The sequence below is a fragment of the Apostichopus japonicus genome, chromosome 8 (genome assembly GCF_037975245.1).
Source record: "Apostichopus japonicus isolate 1M-3 chromosome 8, ASM3797524v1, whole genome shotgun sequence".
Lineage (NCBI taxonomy): Eukaryota > Metazoa > Echinodermata > Holothuroidea > Aspidochirotida > Stichopodidae > Apostichopus > Apostichopus japonicus.
The window spans coordinates 23110534-23131774 of record NC_092568.1 but is presented as its reverse complement, the minus strand read 5'-3'; the positions used below and the strand labels follow the sequence as shown (position 1 = coordinate 23131774).

The 21241-nt window shown below is 37.1% G+C and overlaps 1 protein-coding gene and 1 long non-coding RNA gene across 2 annotated transcripts; both read right to left on the bottom strand.

The window, feature by feature from the left end:
- Positions 1 to 244: 244 nt before the first annotated feature.
- Positions 245 to 3367, bottom strand: LOC139972025 (uncharacterized). Its single transcript, XM_071978886.1, has one exon. The coding sequence runs from the start codon at positions 2118 to 2120 to the stop codon at positions 1050 to 1052; it is 1071 nt and encodes a 356-aa protein (XP_071834987.1). The 5' UTR covers positions 2121 to 3367; the 3' UTR covers positions 245 to 1049.
- Positions 3368 to 13701: 10334 nt separating this feature from the next.
- LOC139971853 (uncharacterized) lies at positions 13702 to 20922 on the bottom strand. The gene is made up of 3 exons (XR_011794513.1): positions 20382 to 20922; positions 19243 to 19504; positions 13702 to 18356 (listed from the first exon to the last, which is right to left on the bottom strand). It is a non-coding gene; the product is annotated as an uncharacterized lncRNA (long non-coding RNA).
- Positions 20923 to 21241: the final 319 nt, after the last annotated feature.

Sequence of the window (21241 nt, the reverse complement as noted above, 5' to 3'; positions counted from 1 at the left end):
AAACGGAATTGTTCCGAAGTACCACTCTTGAGATCGATGAAGAGATAACCATGGGGTTTACTCGTTGCGTCTTTGTAAGCTTCTTGTAAATATTTTGGGTTCTCGGGAAACATTTGACGTGCTAGGTATGAAATTTGCGATGCATCTCTAGGATTTTTAAACAATATGAGATTCAAACTTATCGTTCTACTTTCTCTACCTTGATTAAATAAGTTTTGACTGACTAAAATCACTGATAGGTTCTTATGATGACTCCCTTTTGTAAACAAATTGCTTATTTTCTTATCATTGGCAGTTTCACTCATTAAATCATCGAGTATAATCAGATTTCGTTTGGATTTATCGAGGTAATCATCAAAGGATTGCGGTACGCCTTCCATAAATTGAATAGAGTCACCTAACGTAACTACGAGTTTCTCGTAAAGAGGTTGATATTCACCATAAAACCATAAAATTTTATTCGGTGGTTCATGAATCAATTCCTTAGCTTGAATTAATAATTGAGTTAGAAAGAATGTTTTTCCACACTGAGTTGGTCCAACTATATTACACGTGTACGGGTGTTGTAGTCGTGGATCCATATTTAAGAGTGTGCCTTACGGAGATATCACTTTTGGTTTTATGTCATATGAAAATATACCATACAAACGCACCTTTGAGTCGGAAGATTGAAAAGCAATCTAAAATATTGAAATATAAAATCGAATATGAAATTTATCGATTATATTATTTCCTCAGTCTATCACCCTTGGACCATGATCTTTGTAATTAAGAATCGTAGAGAAAACACAGACAACATTTTTGTTTTTATATATATATATTTTTTATCATGATCGTGTGAAATTATTAACGTCTCGCATTGCAACAGATTATGTACACCAACCACCAAATTGTAGATGCAGATAACATAAACAATTATTTATATACAAATTCGAAATATTCAAATATCGCACTCAAATATAACAATATTATAAATAGAAAATGAGACATATTCTTCGGTGATCTGCTGCAAATATATGTATAATTTTGACGTAGTTCATTTGACACATTTATACATCTAATGGTTCGGTCGATATGCCGTCTTTGAGTACCTTGCGTTTTATGTACAAATAGGAGAGGGCCGTCTTTTGCTGAACATATGTTTGCATTTTATTACCATACAGTCTGAACCCCCTATTTTTCATTTGGATTGATGATTTTGTATCCAAAACGCGTAAATAATTTTCTTTCGTTAGATCACCTGTATTTCGATTGATACCTTTGCAGCTAACCTTATCTTTGCTAGATCCAAAACAGTAATAACATTTACTCGAAAGAGAAATAATCCCATCGCCCTCCCACTCTAGCTTAAATAACCCTGGAGTACGCTTGTCATATGCCTTGTTTTCGGGGGTGTCGGTTCGAGGGAACCATTTATATTTATCTCGTTCAAACTCGGAACGCATTCCTGGTTTAATAACGGACTCCAACGAATCCCCGGAAATGGCTAAGTATGCTGAATCGGTGTCCATCTCACAATATTCAAAATCTCTAACATCAACGAATTTGAGCATAAAATCATAATAAAACTGTAACATTCTTAATTTGGCATACTGATATACAAAGTATCCTATTTGTATCGGTAAATCTAATTTGACTTTACGTACATATTGCTCAACTTCATAAATATTTGATGTGAGTTGAGTCAACCGTCTAAAGAATGGGTCATTAACTTTTTGAAAAACATTATTTTCGTCGCAAATGCTCACATTCAGATGTTTTTCTTTATTGGTCACGGTTGTTCCGTAGGCCGAATTTCCCATTAACTTTTTGGTGTCGGAGATAATACTCTTAGAAGGGTCTTTGTCACCCTCCCTCCTCGCATCGCTGACTTCCTCACCGAACTCTTTGAAAACAGCTTTTGGAATGAACTGTGTAATTTGATGTATTTTGGTAACAACTAGTCCGTGCTCGAGATACCACCGTAATAATGGGGTAGCTATTAGTATATTCTTACCACTCATGCTACCAATTAGAGTTCGGCGTGGATGTTTAAGTAAACCGTTCGATTCAGCAAAGTTAGCCATTTCCTCTCCGATATCCCCGATACTTACTTCTATATTCTTAAAAATGGGGGGCATTTCGGCAAAGTGTGACTTTAGACTATCAGGTACTGTAATATCGCACTCGACGGCCCCGAATATTGTGCCAGCTTTAATGTAGGTTATAATCTCACCCTCCGTAATTGTCCATTTATCTTTTAAGGGGTATGGGAATAGTGCATCTAGAAATGATTTAATCTCAGGGGTTTCTTTCTGTTCTAGTTTCCATTCACACTCCCATTTTTGAATGAAATTGTAGCCTAAAGATTTTAAGTATTGATTTTTGGCGTTCGTTTCGTTATACAATTCAGATAACGGGATATCTCTAACCTCATTATGTGTTTTATTCTTATTCAACTCGCACGGGTGGCCATGCCAGTAACAACCGTGAAACTAGAAAATTGTTGGCTTCACTCCATCGTGGCTAAATCCATCAACGGGAAGTTGTCGTCTACCCAAACGCACTTCCTTCCCGTTAAGATTGTGTTTAATATGAACCCCCCTCATCTTACCCTCCCACTCCAACCACCCCACAGCCATTCGTTGCATGTAATGAGTAAATTCCCCTTTAAAACCGGTTTCCGCTCTACGTCTTAGTATGAATCCCGTTGGCATGTCTTGCATTATTGCCCAAAGATAGAGAGCGTTAGCATCAAAACCTAAAATTTTCTTACATAATTAGTCACCTCTTATTTTAGTTTTATTTTTTTCTTGATATCTATTGAATATAATCGAGGGCCCCCCAACAACATTGCTCTTAAATAAACTATATAGATCTTGGTGTTGTTTTGGAAATAAGCAAAAGAAATCCCCTTTAACACCCTTGAATAAATACCTGAGGGTTAACCCCGGCACGGAGATTCCCTGTTTGAACATGTCAATTTCTTTGTCCTGGTAAAATGCGAACATTTTTGCAAGGGCTTCTATGAACGGGACAACATCCTTATTATTGTACCATACTACAAAATCCTGAAATGTTTTCATGTTATTTTCGACCCAAACCTGTTGACAGTATTGATATTCTCCAATAGAGATATTTGTATTCTTCAAAGTATTGAAAAAAGCCTCGTGGGGTGGGAGCGACGTTTCAGATAATTTGTCGAGATCATCCACCCAATCGTATGGAAAGAAACCCTTTTCCTCTTTACACTTATAGGCAGCTAGAAATTGCGCGTAACTACACCCTGGGGCCAAGTAGTTCTTAATATCTAGAAACGTGAACCATTTACATGAAACCGACATATAATCATTGCAGCGTTTAATAAGGCGCCGAATACCGGGTTGAGAGTCATCCTCATCACGCATGTCATGGACGCTCTGGTACAATAAACCAATTAATATACCGAAACTGTGGGCCTATACTAATTTACCTCTCGATTTACGAATTTCTTCCCTGTCTCATTGCTGAAAACTATCAAGAATATGATTTCAAATAAACCTGCTTAAGGTACTATCATGCGATCTCATATAGGTACCGTACTGGTGGGCGATCAATACATATATACATATATCAATAGATATCATCGTAAATCCAATCATGGTCGGGAATGACCCAGGACTGTGGGCGACCTTTGGTGGCTACATCTCAGTTATCGGGAATTTGGGTCCGTTACAAAGTAGGATTGCACGGGTGTGATCATTGATGGCTACATCTCAGTGATAGAAAATCTCAACTGATAACACATTGGGATTGTACTAAATCTCAACTGATAACAAATTGGGATTGTACTGTGTGTGTGATCATTGATGGATACATCTCAGTGACAGGCAATCTCAGTCGATAACACATTGGGATTGTACTGTGTGCGATCAAAGTTGCTACATCTTACCGGGGGTACATCACAAGTTGGGATTGTACGGGTGCCATCATAATGGCTACATCTTTCCGGGGGTACATCACAAGTTGGGATTGCACGGGTGCCATCTTAGGGGGTACATCTCTTATGACAATCAAGATACATCCAAAATTGGGATTGCACCGGTGCAATCCGGGGCCCTCTATACTACTCAAGTACAGTATTGCACAACTCTATCGAGCAACTGAAGTATATAGTAAACACTGTGATCAATCTCCGCTGTTCAGTAGAAACCGCACACACAATAACAGTATATGGAATACAACCATAGTATAGGTATACAGCAAAATATGCGAAGACAACATTTGTTGAGATAAATGTTGCCCACCCCATAAAGAAAAGAATGAAAATACCAGCACATAGTCGAAGTCGTTCAAAACGTGAGAATCGGAAATCAAATTGTCAGATGACATTGGTTAAAGCTAGCAAAACGTTTTAGTTACAACAGACCATTCACCACCATTTGCGTATGTGTATTCCCCAAGCAGTATCGCCTGTATAAAAGTAAGAACATTGTGTACCCTCGCTCTATTTTTCATCTTGTCACCACAACGACACTTAATAATCTTATATATAGTAGAACCATATCAGCGAAGACTTCTGGTATCTTCATTGGGTACTTCTATTTGTTTCACTGCATCGGTAATATTACAAATGTCATCTTTTCCAACAACTTGTAATTTTCAACAACAACAAAAAATTGCTCTGAAGTAATGACCACATAAATTTAAATGAAATGAAAATTAAGTGTTAGAAGTGAGTGTCTCGATGTCAGGCAAATGTCATTACTGTTCCTGAAGCATAAGTCAAAAAAATTCCTGAAACAATTCTGGCGTGATCTATTTCAATGAAGATAAACAAATAAGGAAAGTGCATGGTTGGCGATTATCTTATATTTAACTGAGATTTAATTTCATTTAAACAAGATTTTTTTTTTCCATTGATTGTTTTCTTCTCTTGTCTTGTTGAATTTTTTAATTGGTATATGCCAACAATTTCATCACACTATATCATGCTAATTGAATTAAAATGATTTAATAGTGGCCCAGTGTTCCAATTTAAATCATTGTGATTTAATTAGCCTACAAAGCAATTGATATTACAATAACATCATGACATTATTTATTTGGGCTATTCCTTGGCGCATATCAAGCGTTGGGCCATGGTTGTTGAGGGCATGTGCCCACTTTGTTAAAAAGGAAAACGAACATAAAAGGAAGGGTTAAACAAAGTGAAAATAGAACCAGAATGACAAAATGCATTGTGGTTTTAGTGAAAGAACATGAGCAATGTTTTTCTCAATCGATCATATTGTATTGTGAGTGTTTACTTCATGTGAGATCATATTGAAATTCCAAAAGCATTGATATCTGACAAACAATATATTCACAAAGACAGCTGCTGACCAAAAATGACGACTGACAGGTTTCTTTTATAAATGCAATTTATCAGCATATCAAACATGTGATCTGTCCAAGTTTCCCTGTCTTGAGATCACAATTTTTCCACAATCTGACCTATGTGGACCGAAATGATGACCTTTGACATCCATTAAAACAATAGGCTTTTGTACTCAGTGTGGTACACCAACATATCAAATATAAGATTTTTGCAAGCTTGCTTTCTTAAGATACCGTTTTAACAAGGTTAAATATTTTCACACTTTTTGACCCAAACTGACCTTTGAATTTTACTAAAACAATAAGCTTTATGACTTTAATGTGGCACATATATACATACCAAATATGATATCTGTCCAAACTACCCTTCTTGAGTTTACAAGTTGAGCGTCAAACCACATATTTACATGCATGCACGCAGGCAACTTACATAAACGCGCGCATACTTTCATAGCTATCATTTTGAGGACATAAATTTCTATCAGGCACGGAACCTCAATTTGAGGACCCCTCGAATTTCTGTGTGTATAAACACACTGTGTGCGCATATTTGTATCATATACACACATGTACGTACACGTCATGTTAATACTACCATGAAAAGTGTCCGAGTGAAGAAATAATAAAGGTATGAGACTCAAATCAAAGTTATTAACTTGAATTTAGGGTTAAACTTTTTAATGGTGCACAAGTCTTAGGAGTCTATCGACTTAGTGTGGACAGAATCTTATTTGAATAAACCCCAGTTAGTATTGGCAAAATTGCTGTGCAACTACAAAAAGGTACTCCAAATCTCACCATTGATGCAATCTTTGTAACTATAAGTACAAGTAGTGTACAGTAATTTGCCATCAATTTTTCTTGGCGTTTCATCTTCTTTTGTGATCCTCAGTATCATCCCATTAATGTGAAAACATGTTCTCATTCCTAACATTTGTAACATTGTTCGATAACTAAGCATTTATTGTAAAATACCATTTGTATTAGTGTAAGTAAGCATTTAAAGATGTTATTGCTTTATCTGTTTATAATAAAATGCAAAATAAGTAAATACTTTGCCCACTTTGATTTCCATTGACATTGCACATTAACGGAGCTTAAGCCATGGTGGTGCATCAGACAGCCACTCATTTACAGGCAACCATTTACAGTAAAAAAAAAAACAACGGAATGATGAGGGTGCGGGGGGGGGGTATTGGTTTTTTGCATTGTGAAAAACCCTCTCATTTTCAAGTACATCAAGGTTAAGTGAGATAAAAGTTATGAAATCCAGTTTCTTGCTTTCTTACCATTAATGGGTTGGTAGCACATTTGTTAACTTGGTTTCTCTGACCAACTCGATCGTGACTGCGCCAAGTGTGTATACTAAAGCAAGGTCAAAAGTCAACTGAGATTACACAGGGAATGCTCAAGTGGAGTTCATATACTTCTCCCTTACTCAGAAAACATTTTGATGAAACATATAACATTAGTTCTATCAATGGATATTATATCTTATATATTACGTCGTCTCGGATTACAAAGTGTTGAAGAGGTAATCAGAAAATTCAGAAATGAAAATGTAAGTTGGTCATGCATGTGTTTGACTCCAGGCAGGGATGAAGTTGCTATATCCAAGAATCCGTGCACTTAAAAGCTTCTTTTTGTTGTAATATATGCCAATGTTTTTCTCTATACAGGCTCACAGTTGACTTCTTAATTTTGTTAAACAAACACCTTGATATTCAATTTCTCTTGAAATTACTATCAGATTGTATCTTATATTATGGAGCCCAAATTGACCACGATATATGATGATCAATCATTTTAAGAGAGATGCTCATTATTTAAAGACACACTATAATCTACTTACTTGACATAATCATATACCGAATTGACACGCCATAATATAGTAAACCCACAGTCAGGTTGAACTACGTCACGATTCAACGCATGTTTACGATGTAAACAATTTTTTACATTGTTCAACTCTTTCCCCCTTTTTGATTTCAATGAAATTGTAACCTTTGCATTCATGCTGACGTTTGTGTGCGTGTACATAATGTGTATGTGTTTGTGACGCCTTGCTTGTGAACACGATTTAAAAATTGAAGCTTGGACAGCTTACATATGTAGTATGAAGGAGTACAACATTGCACACAAGAAGCCTATTGTTTTGGGTGGAAGTCAAAAGTCATTTAAAATGGGTGAAATATTTTACGGAGGAAAGCTTTGAGAGATCAAAGTTGAGCATGCTGATATGAAAGAGGAAACCTGTGATTTTCAATTACCTGCTCTTTGGGGTTCACTTGGATAAGGTTGATTGTGTTAAATATCTGGGTATTCATATCACTTCAGATCTCAACTGGGGAAAGCATATTCAAAATGTGTGTAACAAAGGCAATAGGATATTGGGAGTTCTTCGTAGAAACTTATCCCCTTGTTCGTAGGATGCAAAATTGGCTGCGTATAAAGGTCTCCTCCTGCCAGTATTGGATTATGCCAGTTCTGTCTGGGATCCCCACCAAGCTTTCTTGCAGCGCAACCTCGAAAACATTCAGAGGCGTGCAGCCCGTTTCATCACTTCAGATTATTCAAGAGAGCCTGGCTCTGTCTCATCTCTTTTACGGGACCTAAACCTGGTGCCCTTGGCAGAGAGGCGCAGGCAAAGTAGAATCATCTTATTTGCTAAGGGCATCCATGGTCAGGCTCAGATTCCTATTGACTGCCTACGGAAGCCTCTGCGTAGGAGTCGGAACATGCACGATATGCATTTCTGCCAATTGTATGCCAGTACCAATTGCTATAAGTAAAGATTTCTTCCAAATACAATTAGGGATTGGAATAGTCTGCCTTCAGACCTCATTAGTAGTTCCAGTGGTTCTGTGAATCCTATCACTCATATCAGTACTCGTGTCAGATTTAACTAATTACTCTCTTGGCGTGTGTGGTGACATATTGTCCCTTTTTGCGGATGTGTCACCGTAACGAAGACGAAGACGAAGACACTTTGAGTACAAGAAGCCTATCAGTGTCCATTGCCAGTCAGCAGCTGTTATTGTGAAGATATTGTTTGTAAGATCTTAAGATGTTGTGTTGTAATACTTAGACCAAGTATGTTGTATTAAATATCAGATTCATAACAAACCAATATTAGTAACATCATCGAATCATCACAACACATTTTTGCATCGTTTTTTATTTGTATGTTTGACAGCCACATCAAAGTAATGAGACAAAGCACAAACAAGAATTTTTCCTTTTTTAAATTTAAAGTTAGTTGTGTCATTCTGAAATCTTTAATTATAGTGAGGATATGTTATCATGATCATAAAGTGAGGCAGACTGACATATATATATCTTGATAGTTCCAAAAGTCAGTGAAAGATTGTTGAACCTAAATTAAATGTGAGTTCAATGTATTTGAAAGTCTACATTAGTAAGACACAACAAATATTCCAAAATGGTGAAAGTTGCACATCAAACTAATTTTCTTGTTTTGCCCATTTTGGCTTACCTAGCATTTAGGGCACACTTATAACCCCTGTAAAGGTGAACATCTTTCCTTTCAGGATGCATACAGCACAAGGTGAAGGAAAGATTATGGGCTGACATATGGAGAAGGCATGGAAAGGTTGTGGTCTTACTTCAAAAATTTTACCCACATAGCCAAATAAATTGCCCCGTCGCATCGCATTGACCTTCTTTCTGATGCACTTCGCCACTTTGCCATGGGATACGTTTGCAACCAAGATATGCTTCATCCTATCCCATCAAGTTTTCAAAACTGTAGTCAACTAAACCATCCCCAATGAAATACACGTTAAAGTTCTTCCAATGTTCAAATACAGTAAACAAATATAGATGTCATCAGAACTTAGTGTGGGTGAAAGCTGGAGATAGTATTCCCAAAAGTTACCATGATGGCACTATCAGTTTACCTGTAGCTTCCCAAGAATATGTACGCCCTCAAAATGCCAGTTATCAATGGCACTCTTTAGGCCTTCTTACTTGCATTTACACATAGTTATTTTGAGATGTTATACGTTGGTTATTGGTAATTTATATTTTTAAAGAAATGTAGAGTAGAAAAAATAGGCAGTTAAGTCACTTTGTATAAGTAAATGTGTTTACCATTTACCTGCTAAAAATGGACCTATTCGCGCCAAATGAGCTGAATGGGTGAGATGAGTGGGTGAGCCATATATTGGTCTGTGTGTTCCCTAGTTGGTATGTTGAAAAGAGGCAATGGCGGTTTGTATGCAAACAGTTAAAGGATGTTAATCAGAAAGTGTGTCAGAATAATGTTATTTAGTTTTTGCTACATGTTTTTTATGGAGTTCAGATATGTCAGAGGGTGGAACAATTGTCAGTGCAGTTCTTATAATTCATAATGCAGGTGGAAGAACAGAAGAAAGCAGCATTGCCAACCTTGTTTGTTGTTGCAGAACCCGACACAACAGATATTTCAAAATGTACCTTCAATCAAATTTGTCTGCTTCAAGAACCTTAATGTTTCACTCTACGCTGTTCTCTAAACTCATTCTTTAGCGTTTGTAAATAATGGCCACAGGTATGCACTGTGTGATAAAATGTTAATGTTTGCTTTCAATAGCAACTGCCATCACTGTCAGATTAGTTCATTAAGGCGTTAAATGCCACTGCCAAAATATAATCAGAAAGATGTTACTCAATATTTGACTTTAGTTTCAAATTGTTTACAAGAGTTTTATATATTTATTCTTTGTTTCTATTTTTATATTAGCTGCATCAATCTGTTTGTGCCTCCAAAATTGGTGGGATGTTCTACAGAAATCAAACTCTGAAATTCAGGAGATTTGCAAACAATGTGAGTGTTGTTATTTTTGAAAGTACTAGACTACGTAAGTCCACATTAAAGGAGAACATTAATAAGGGCTATATTCTTAAGTGCTAATCAAAACTGCTATTTTCTAGATATTTATGGCTGTTCCTTTAAACTAAAATTCAATGTAAAGCCTGCATTATATGTATCTTAAGGAAATGGTGAAAGTGAATGCAAAACATTCACACATGCTCCTTTGGTCACAATTGAATCCTTGCATGAAACAGAGCAATAAATATATATGGTAGGTTTATGTCTCTTGCTTCTTTTGGGTTACTTTCTTTTTCTGTGCAATAGTTCAAACCACAGTCGATAACATCAAAAGGTGGAAAGAAGAAGATAAATGTGCTATTTCAAAGAGAAAATCATCAGGAAGTAAACGTGTCTCATATCATAAGACATTAGAACCTCTAGCATTCACTAGAGCTCCCACACCCCAAGTGGTTGGTCCCATGACTACAACTTGCACTTGCATAACTTTGTGTCAAAGGTACATGTGAATCCTTTTTGGTTTCGATGATAATCGTAACATTTGCATTCACTATGGCGTATGTGTGTACGTGGTGCGTGTGCGCGCGTGTGTGTGACGCCTCGCTTGTAAACACGATATCTCAAGAAAGGTAGCTTGGATCAATTTCATATTTCGTGTATAAGAGAGCCACATTCAGGTAAAAAGCCTATTGTTTTTTGTGGAGGTCAAAGGTCATTTGGGTTCACCAGGGGTAAAATTGTGGAACCTTGTAAACAAGATATCTCAAGAAGGAAAGCTTGGATCAATCTAGTATGTCGTGTAAAGGAGTACCACATTAAGGAAAAAGAATAAGCCTATTGTTTTTTGTGAAGGTCAAAACTCATGTGGGGTCACTAGGGTCAAAATTTGAAAACCTATTAAAGACATCTCAAGAAGGGGAGTTTGGACGAATAATATATTTCGTATGTAGTTATGCCACGTTCAGTACAATAAGTATTTTGTTTTTTTTTAAGGAGGTGAAAGGTCATTTGAAGTCACCAGACGCTAAATTGTGGAAACCTTCTTCCATAAGCTATCGTATCTCCAACCGACCAGCCTATCAGATAACATATGCGTTACGCCTCATACGAATAGGAGGCTGTTGGCAATTAGAAATAAGCTTATGGGCATCCGTAGAATCTAAAACTCAAAATTGACAACTCGAACATATCTGTATAGGCTTCAACGTGCCGTTCGGAAGTCTTACTTTGCGTGCAAAAATGTGTACTCTTTGAACGCACAGAGGCTCTATTGGACATTTTGCGTCGTATTTCAGGTTGGATGTAGAAATGACCAGGCGCCGTTTATGAAACTTAACAGTTCGTCTAGTTAGAATTTTGACTATGACCAATCTCAATGCGAATTAATTGTGTAAAACGATCTTAGTTTGGCAGTGAGTTCACGAGCTGTGTCTGGATCAGCTGTTGATCTCAAGTTATGTAATCTCTTCCACCAGTTTCAACATAGCTAGGCCTTAGAAGTAACGTTCGACTTTCGTCACGTTTATGTTTATGAGTCAACTCGAAAAAAAACCTGGCTAGGCCTATTTGCAAGTTTATGTAGTCTAATCTAGCAACGGTGGTGTAAAATTGGGTTTGTTAACACAACAACGTGATGAATACCAGTCAGAATACCAACACACTTAAGATGGAAAAACATCTCCTAAATGATTTCTTAAGCCGCATTTCCCATTGGCTATCAGTCATAATTCGCAAAGTATACAACGATTTTGAGGAGTTTTGAGACAAGTTTGCTGTTGTTGCTGCTAGGATTTGTTTGGGAGGGAGATGCTCATACAACCTCAGATTTCATTGCGTAAAAGATTGATTTGATTTAGGCAGTGTAATGGAGTAATAGCGATATTTTCGCGCACCAATCTGCAGCTGAAAGACAAGATAAATAATTGGAAAATGTACGAAGTAATCTAGTAGCGGTTCAAAGTAGCAGTGAGGTACTGCATAGGCTTAGGACTCGCCCACACCTAGCTACTCTATATAGTATATGCCCAGTACGATAGGAGCCCTAATGTACCAGAAGCAAAACTATCTTAGTAGGTATTTTTGCAGATGCTTTAATTTTAATTGTTTGAGACATTACAGTAGGCCTAGCTGCTTATTTATGATTCTGCGACATGTTTTATTTTGTTCAATACTTACTTTTGGTGGAAAAAAGTTTAAATTTCATACTGCACAGAAACATAATTTTCCATTGTGCAGTTACGAAGCATTATGTATCTGCCTAAGTGCCCAACCTTTGTTCATAGAAAGTATTGATGATCTGTTCTATGGAGACTTGAACAGCAACCTCAGGCCTTGAGGCGAGTAAAATTTGGCGAGTAGATTTTTAGTCACGGTCACCAAATAGCAAGTTTTTTCAACAATATTTGTCGAGGCCTGCAAACCTTGAGAACATGATTTCTCATGGTAGAAATCATGGATACTTTTCATACATAGTATATGGATTTGCAAGATTGAGTACAAGAATCATGTTGCTTGTAAGGTCAAATTTCATTTGAGGTCACCAGTGGTCTAACTCTGAAAATCCTTTTACATGATATCGAACGATAAGAATCGTGGATACTTCTCATATTTGGTGTGTAGATTCATAACATTGAGTACAAGACCCCTATTGTGGAGGTGTGTATTGCCACGCACAGTAGACTGACCTGTGTTTAGTTTGCCATGGTGTAATTGTATCAAAATGGTTGTTCAGGCCATTAAATCAACAGTGAAAAGAATGTAGTGCTCTTTGGGCTGTTCTCTAATACTGATTATAATGCTTCAAATGACTAAGTTAACGTGTCATTCATTACAGATATGTTGATTTGACGGGTCTAGGAAACTAGGACTAGCGACTATGATATATAAGCTTTTGATGTTGTTTGCAAAGTCGTAAATTCTGATAGCAAGGAAAAAGTCCTTGATATTTCGAGATCAGATACAGGGGCAATTGAAACTTTACTAAAGGGTACAGATTGGATTAATTTGTTTAGAGATATGAGTGCTTCTCAATCTTGGGTTTGTTTAGCTGATAAATTAAATATTCATTATGGAAAATCATGTTCCGGAGAAGAATCGTCGTCGTAAAAGCAGTATGCCTCACTGGATGAATAAGAAAGTTAGATGTGCAATTAGGCAAAAACGTAGAATGTGGAAGTTGTTTAGGAGGACTAATTCTGAATCTCTTTTGGCCAAATTTAAAATGCATCAGTTGAAGGTAGAATGTTTAGTCTCTGATGCAAAATTTAATTTCGAAAATAACATTGCCTTTAATATTAAGGATAACCCAAATGCCTTCTTTTCTTATGTCAGGTCAAAGAAGAAAGTTAAAGATGCAATTATTTCTCTTATGGCACCACAGGCTCATAACATAGTTACTGATAGTCAAGATCTTGCAGATCTTTTGAACAACTATTTTGTGTTTTTTTTTCTTCAAGGGAAGATCTGAGTAGTATTCCAGATTTTCAGGAGGGAAGTGATAGTCCTAAACTGGATACGGTCTTATTTTCGGATCATTTGAAAATCCGCCCTTTAGTGGTACGGACATAAGGATTTTTGCTGCCTCGGGCATTCTTGCGGTATTCGCGGGAAATTTGATCTTCCGTAGCTATTGCCTATGCTCCATTCCTTTTCTATCCGACAGACGAAACTCGATTTTGGTATTTAGGATGCCAAAATTTGAAATGCTCGAACGATTTAGTACGAAATTGCACCCTTAAAACGAAAAAATAGTCGTCTATAAAGCATTTTTCACGAAAACTTGTAATCCGGTTTACAATTCAAAACAGATATTCTTCACGGCAAACTTCCTCCCCATCTTTATTTTGGCTTGAATCTCGTCCGTTTCAACTTGGACTGTACCATTATCTTTTGGTGTTGAGAATATACATTGTTATTAATTGAAATATGACAAAGCCATTGAAGAGATTGATATGATTCTTAGCTCCCCTTTTTTAATTATTAATAATGATTTATAAGGGATTGACATTAATTTATGTCATAATTTAAACGTATTACAGTTAATAAAAGGATTATCTAAAAACCACTCTCCCCCATCGTTTATCAACATCGAACATGCCAAAAATAAATGTTACATCATATTGTACAGAACTTTCGTGCGTCAGCGGGGAAAATGTATAGAGCTAACTTGCGTTAGCAGAAATAGTGGAACCCATACCTATCCATGAATCATACCATACTGTGCAACGATATACCCCTATCGTGATTTGCGAAGTGTGGCTCAAAGGCGAAACTTCTATCATTTAATATATAGCATAAGTGGATGCTTGATGTTGCATTTTTTCCTAAATTATCATAATAGGCTAGTTGTACAGAAACTTAGCTTGAACTAAGTCACTAGTAATATTATAGCATCAGCCATAGATTTAATAATATGATACTACAATAAGAGGGTTTGCTTGCTTAAATGATCCTATTATTATGTACAGCAACAATCATTTTATCCATACATCGCCCATCATGCATTTTTTCTTTAGGCCATCATCCCAGATATTCTATCTCACCATGACTGTACTGTAATAATGTCAAATAAATATGTAGAAATCAGCAATTGATTTTACCCAAAACTTATTCTTTGTTAGTAAGTGGGTTCACTGGATTTTTAAATACCAGCTTGGGGAGGGGTATTGTTGCTTCTAGAAGGAGTGGGGTTTTTTTTCAAATTATTTACTATTGTCTCCTAGGAAGCTTGTAGAAGTCGATTACAAAAGCACATCTGGTCTTTGTTTGAGTAGAAGGGAAACAATGGAAAAAATTAATAGGGCCTGTGACTGGAAATGTCATGTGAAAGGTCAAAAATTATTTATATACACAATTAATAAGTCCCACATGAAAACATGGGGGTGGGGAGGTGGGGGAGAGTGGAACATTGTCAGGCTATGACTAGTAGTATGTGATGAACCTTAACAGTGTCATTAGTTCCCTCTTACATGCAGTCAGGGTGGGGTGGAGAGGGACACTGTTTGGTACAGGCAAAATAATGAAAAGCACAAAGAAAAGGATAACAAACAAGATTTTATCATTGCTATGTTCTTTTTATTGTGTCCTGTCACAGTGAACAGCAGAAGGCAAGGTATAAAGGTTTTCAGCATAAACATCAAGCTTCCTTTGGGTAGGATTTGTTCACTTTTATTATGGGGGGGTGGGGGTCTGATTGACTCTAGCGTTGCTTTGAAAGATCACAGATGGCATCATTGACATCGTTTGTAGCGCTTTTTAAAACTTTCCATTTGATAGGTCACTGGAACTCAAATTGTTGCTCTGTGTGAGAGCCTCTAGATGTAAACACATTCACTGCACTTATGTACAGTAAATACCAAAAGTTCTGAATTGTTTTGAAATCTATTTTACACGATTTTGGGAAATCTATGTTTAACAATGACAACTACTAAAAACTGCATATTATAGGCTCACAGAGTAAACAATTCACTAGCAGCATTTCTTGTTCAGAAATATACTTTCACCTTTTGTTATGATTTCCTGTATTGATTCTGACAAGAATATTCAAATGAAAAAAAAAATCCAGTCCAGTTAATAATATCATGTTGTTCACATGGATTTGAAATCACATTCTACTGACATCAGATGACCATTGCCTTGTTAACACAATTGCAGAGAATGAGTAATTTCTGTGAGGAAAAACCTGTACAGCTTATTAAAGAAAAAAAGAGAAAGACAAGTCACACACTTACCTGAAGAGAAAATTTCCACAGCAAGGAACCAAGTTCATTACAATCTTCTCCATGTTGGAGAAAGACTGTTGATTAAGTGCATGAAAATGTGTACCTTCTTTTGCTTTAAATCGATCCCAAATGTTGCTGCCGCTTGCATTAGACCAATTAGCAAAGAGTATTGAGACGTGACAATTAATACTCACATCGGCAGCTGATGACCAAAATTATTGTCTTCTTGTGCTCAGCATATAGATATGGTTTGCAAGGTTTTCACATTCTGACTACACATGACCTTTGACCACCAAAAACAATAAGTCTCTTGATTCTTGAACTCAACATGTCACAACAACGTTTTTAATATGAAATTGGTCCAAGCTTCCTTTCTTGAGATATCAAGTTTAAAAGCAACGCATCACAAACACATCACTTATCCACCTGCATGACTACAAATTATCATTGGAACCAAAAACTGATATTTCTATCAATACAGAAAAAATCTTGGGAACATTTCAACAACTGAGGCAGCTTTTAATTTAATTTTTAGGGGGAGAAAAAGATAGATCATTTGGAAGGAAACTGCACAACAAGAAAATGTAATATATTGACATACCTTCAATGTGAAAAAGGGCGACATACTGTGGTGCAAAATCTACACAATGATACAATATTTCAGCCATTGACTGCAAAATGAAAAGCATGTGGCTAAGCTTGAAGCCTAACTAGACCGTATATGCTACCTTCACACTCTCACGAATAAGTCACCTGATATTGCACACCACATTAAAATCCTATGCTATTCTTTGTGTAGGCCTGCTGACATTTGTACCATTTGATGAACCTACTGTACAATAGCCTGTTCTGGGTTGGGGGGGGGGGGGGATGGGATGGGTGGTTTATTGCTTACTCTACACACTAGTGATATCTTGAAATATACTAACACTCTCATAACTAAGAGAAACCTATATTGTATCATATACATATCATATAAAGTATAGTCTACTGATCTATTAGATATATGCCCCCAGTGTAGACCTTAAGTATTACAAAGTACTATTCAGCCACTAACAGAAACAGTAAAGAGTATGTGGCAAAGCTTCACACCACGCAATATGGTGTGTGCTGCCTGCACACTCTCACTTATTCCAGTTGCATGACAATACCTTAGGCCAATTGCCTATCATATACAGTATAGTCTACTGATCTATTACATATATGCCCCCAGTGTAGACCTTAAGTATTACAAAGTATTATTAAGCCACTAACAGAAACAGTAAAGAGTATGTGGCAAAGCTTCACACCAAGCAATATGGTGTGTGCTGCCTTCACACTCTCACTTATTCCAGTTGCATGACAATACCTTAGGCCAACCGCCTATCATATACAGTATAGTCTACTGATCTATTAGATATATGCCCCCAGTGTAAACCTTAAGTATTACAAAGTTTTATTAAGCCACTAACAGAAACAGTAAAGAGTATGTGGCAAAGCTTCACACCAAGCAATATGGTGTGTGCTGCCTTCACACTCTCACTTATTCCAGTTGCCTGACAATACCTTAGGCAAACCATATTAACTTAACTACTATACATACATAGACCTATCTTGGGATAAACCTACAGACATTAGTGTCATTCAATGAGATTCACTGTAGACTAGTCTTGATAACATACTTGTACTGTAGCTATGGGTTTGTGGGTTTGGGGAGGGTTGGGGCAAATTGACTTGACTTGGAGAATTGCCATACCTTCAGTGTGAAAAAGGGCAACCAGACCTACTTCACAATGATACAGTATTCAGCGATTGACTGCAAAAACGAAAAGCATGTGACCATGTGGTTTGTGCTGCCTCAAAGCTCTCACACATAACAGTCTCCTTATGCAAACGACATTTTAATTTTATATTAGACTATTTGTTGGATAGTCCTGCCAATAGTTGTATATTCCAATAACACTAAAGCAGCCTATTATTAGGGTATTTAAACTTAAGAGGAAAGGAAGGTGTTGGTGGTTGTCTGCTGGCAAATAAAATGAAAGCCATGATCCTCATACTGCACGAGATGGTAGGTACTATCTTCATTGTCTCAATCAAATGGGTCACATGCAAATGAAAATATTAGTTTCCTCGACTCCATATACCCATCCAAAAGTTTATCCTCAATGTTGTTTTGTTTTTTAACATTACATCTGCACCTTGTATTTGAAGGATTGCCATCACCTGTACTTTTGTCAGGCAGTTTATGCGCTGGTAGTTGAAGCCTTCCAACCACTTTGTTGGCCTTTCAAGCTCTGGCTACTACCGGGAAATGGAGAACGACAGGACATTCTTCCAAGTAGTTTTCTGCCATCCATGACAGAACTTTTCTGTCACAACTCACTTCTTCAGAAGCGGAGCGTCTACTTTGTTTCTGGATTTGCTTAGCTTTGCTCCTTTTTTACTTTCTACTTCTCTATTCCTCTCAAGGCCAACAGTTAGTTCTACAAGAAAAACAAGCAATAAATGAACAGTGGGTAAAGATCATAATCTGTGACTTGGCTTTTAGTTTCAAAGTTTTCTTTTGTATGGGCCCAATTCAATTAGGTTGGTAGGGGTGGGGTTGTAATGATTTGTCTGAAGATTTTTGTGGTACTCAACTCAACTGTGCCAACTGTGTAGTTCTCAACTGTGCCATGTGAAAAGTAAAAGTCAATATGGTGTCTATTAATGAATGGGTTCTATTTGACCCTACCAGAGATAACAATACATTGCCCATGTTTTCATTGAAATATCCCCCCCCCCCCTTGCAATCGAACTGTCCTGCTGCATTATGGTCACAAGATACAATCCTTTTTCAAAAGTGGAGAATGGAGAGGCGGGGTGTGCGACGTCATGCATTAATTGAAAGGGATTTGAGCCCAAAATTTAAAATTATATATACGGTACAATAGAGTGCAGTGGTAGTCACAAGCCTCCTCCTCCTGTAAATTGATCATTTAGCTCATTTGTTAAAAACTAGTTGGTGGCTGTTAATGAGAATTGTGCCCCTTGCCATAAAGCGAGAGATCTTGGTATTTTGTTATTAAACAGAACAATTAATTTATCTGCAATGTGGCTTCAGAACAACTACTAATTATCGTTAGGTAAAAAATATGTCAGCCCAACTTAAAACTCTCATGATAAGCAAAGTCCTTTTTCCTGTAGGTCTATACAAACGGTCTTACAAGCCATAAAGACTAAAAACTGACCTGGCACATGGAACTAGGCTTAGCCTAGTCAGAGCCTAGAGTTTACTAAGATGGATGCACTCATTTTGTGCATGCATCAAAATGGCATTGGCCCTATATATGCCAGATATTCAAATATGGTCACCTTTGGTCAATTTACCTCAGCTCTAGACATCAGTCACCTTGATTGTTCATTGATAATAACTGAGAACAAATTTTGGAAAGTACCAGATTTTAAGTGAATACTGATTTTAATTAGGCTCCACCTTGGCTAGGTCACAGCTAGTAAGACCCGGCCTAGCCTCGTAAGTTTAGATAAGCTATATTTTTGTATAACTTGTAATAAACTAATAATAGTAGAAAAGAAAGCATCAGGAGGGACAGTCAAATACACATCAATCACCCTATGGCAGAGAAAAAACCTGAAGGCACAAAAGATAAGAACCGATTATAATGCTTAAAGTATACAAAGTGGCTATTCTTACGACTAGTGGTAACAATAATTCCCTTTTGCGCATGCGCAGTTGCTATTTTACGACTAGGAGTACTATTTTTACGACCAGGAGTAACAATAATTTCTGGTTAGGGTTAGGTTTAGGGTTAGGGTTGGATTGAGGGTTTGAGTTAGGGTTACCCTTACTTCATGCGCAGTTGCTTTATTCACTTTGAATTCGCATGAATTCGCCGATGTTGTAAGAATAGTTTATAAATAATTGTTACGACTAGTCGTAAGAATAGCCACGGCCTAAAGTATATACTTGTCCAAACATTGTTTAACTCATTCACACTACTTGTAGTTCTAGACTAAGCTCGTACTGTAGTTCTTGCAATACAACTACAAGTAGGCCTCGGCTAGTGTTCTCAGTGGTATTACTATTAGTATTAGGCTAGGCCTATGCTATAATACACAAAAAAAAATACTGTGATGCGCATGGCTACAAATTTCGCGGATGCAAAACATAAACAAAGGCATAGAACCTAGCCTATATCTAAGCTTCCTTAGCATTTGAATCGTTTAGGCCTAACATTTTAGATAATCTTAACTAATGTTCCGACTATGCTTCGCCTAGTATTAGTAAGTTTGTCAAACCTGAAACGAAACAAGGATTGGAGTGATGTGAATGTGATACAGGGCAAGCCTTGGCCACAGGCACTTGTAACGTTATGTAAGTGTATAGTATATAATCTCCGTGTTTATATATTATACACCTACATAACGTTACGAGTGACTGTGGCCTAGGCTAGATAGCGTAGCATAGTTCTAACTAGAAGTTGTAGGCTACATAGCGTAGTACTCACCTCTTCAATCGAAGTCTTTTCTGTACCATTCTACTTGATCAAAGGGCCGAGACATAAATAAGGGCATTTAATTCTAATTTTAACTTGATAGCGACCAAATCTTTAGACCAAGGGCAAAGTGTTTACAACGCTGTAGTGCATCAGATTCACGATCGCCGGGCTTCGCTGGTCGCGCCGGAACTGAAATACGCGGGTTTTTCTTCTAGGGAGGGTGCACGCTGAGAGATCGGCACAATTTGAACGTTCAGATCAGAATTAAACTTCTCAAATTGACCAAGTTTGATGAATACTGCATCAAATTGGTTAATTCGACCACTAAATATGGTATAAATGATCCAGCTAAGGCTCCTAAAATATTAAAACAATCATCAAACGTAAAAATTATGTTTAATTTGCGTGTATGGCTAAGGTGAATCACGCTACTTGAGAGGGAAATAGTTACGTAATATACAAGCTCACTTTCCAAACTAATAACCTTGAATGGTGCAGAAACGGCCAGTGTCCATTAGTGAACGTCCGTGCTACTAAAGGGCGGATTCTCACATGTGAGGTTGTCTTAAAGGAGCTGCTTCGTCTAAATGTTTCTATAGCTTCTGGACCTGACGCAATCCATCCGTATTTGTTGAAGACTTTTGCACATCATTCCTGCGTTCCACTCTCATTGGTGTTTAGTAAATTTATGAATGAAGGTTATGTTCCTAAGGACTGGAGATGTGCTAATACAACCCAAATTTTCAAAAAGGGTTATAAGTCTAAGCCCTGTCATTATAGGCCCGTTAGTCTCACTAGTGTTGTTTGTAAGGTCATGGAGTCTATTGTTCAAAAGTTCATGGTCAGTCACTTCAGCAGTCAGTCTTTGA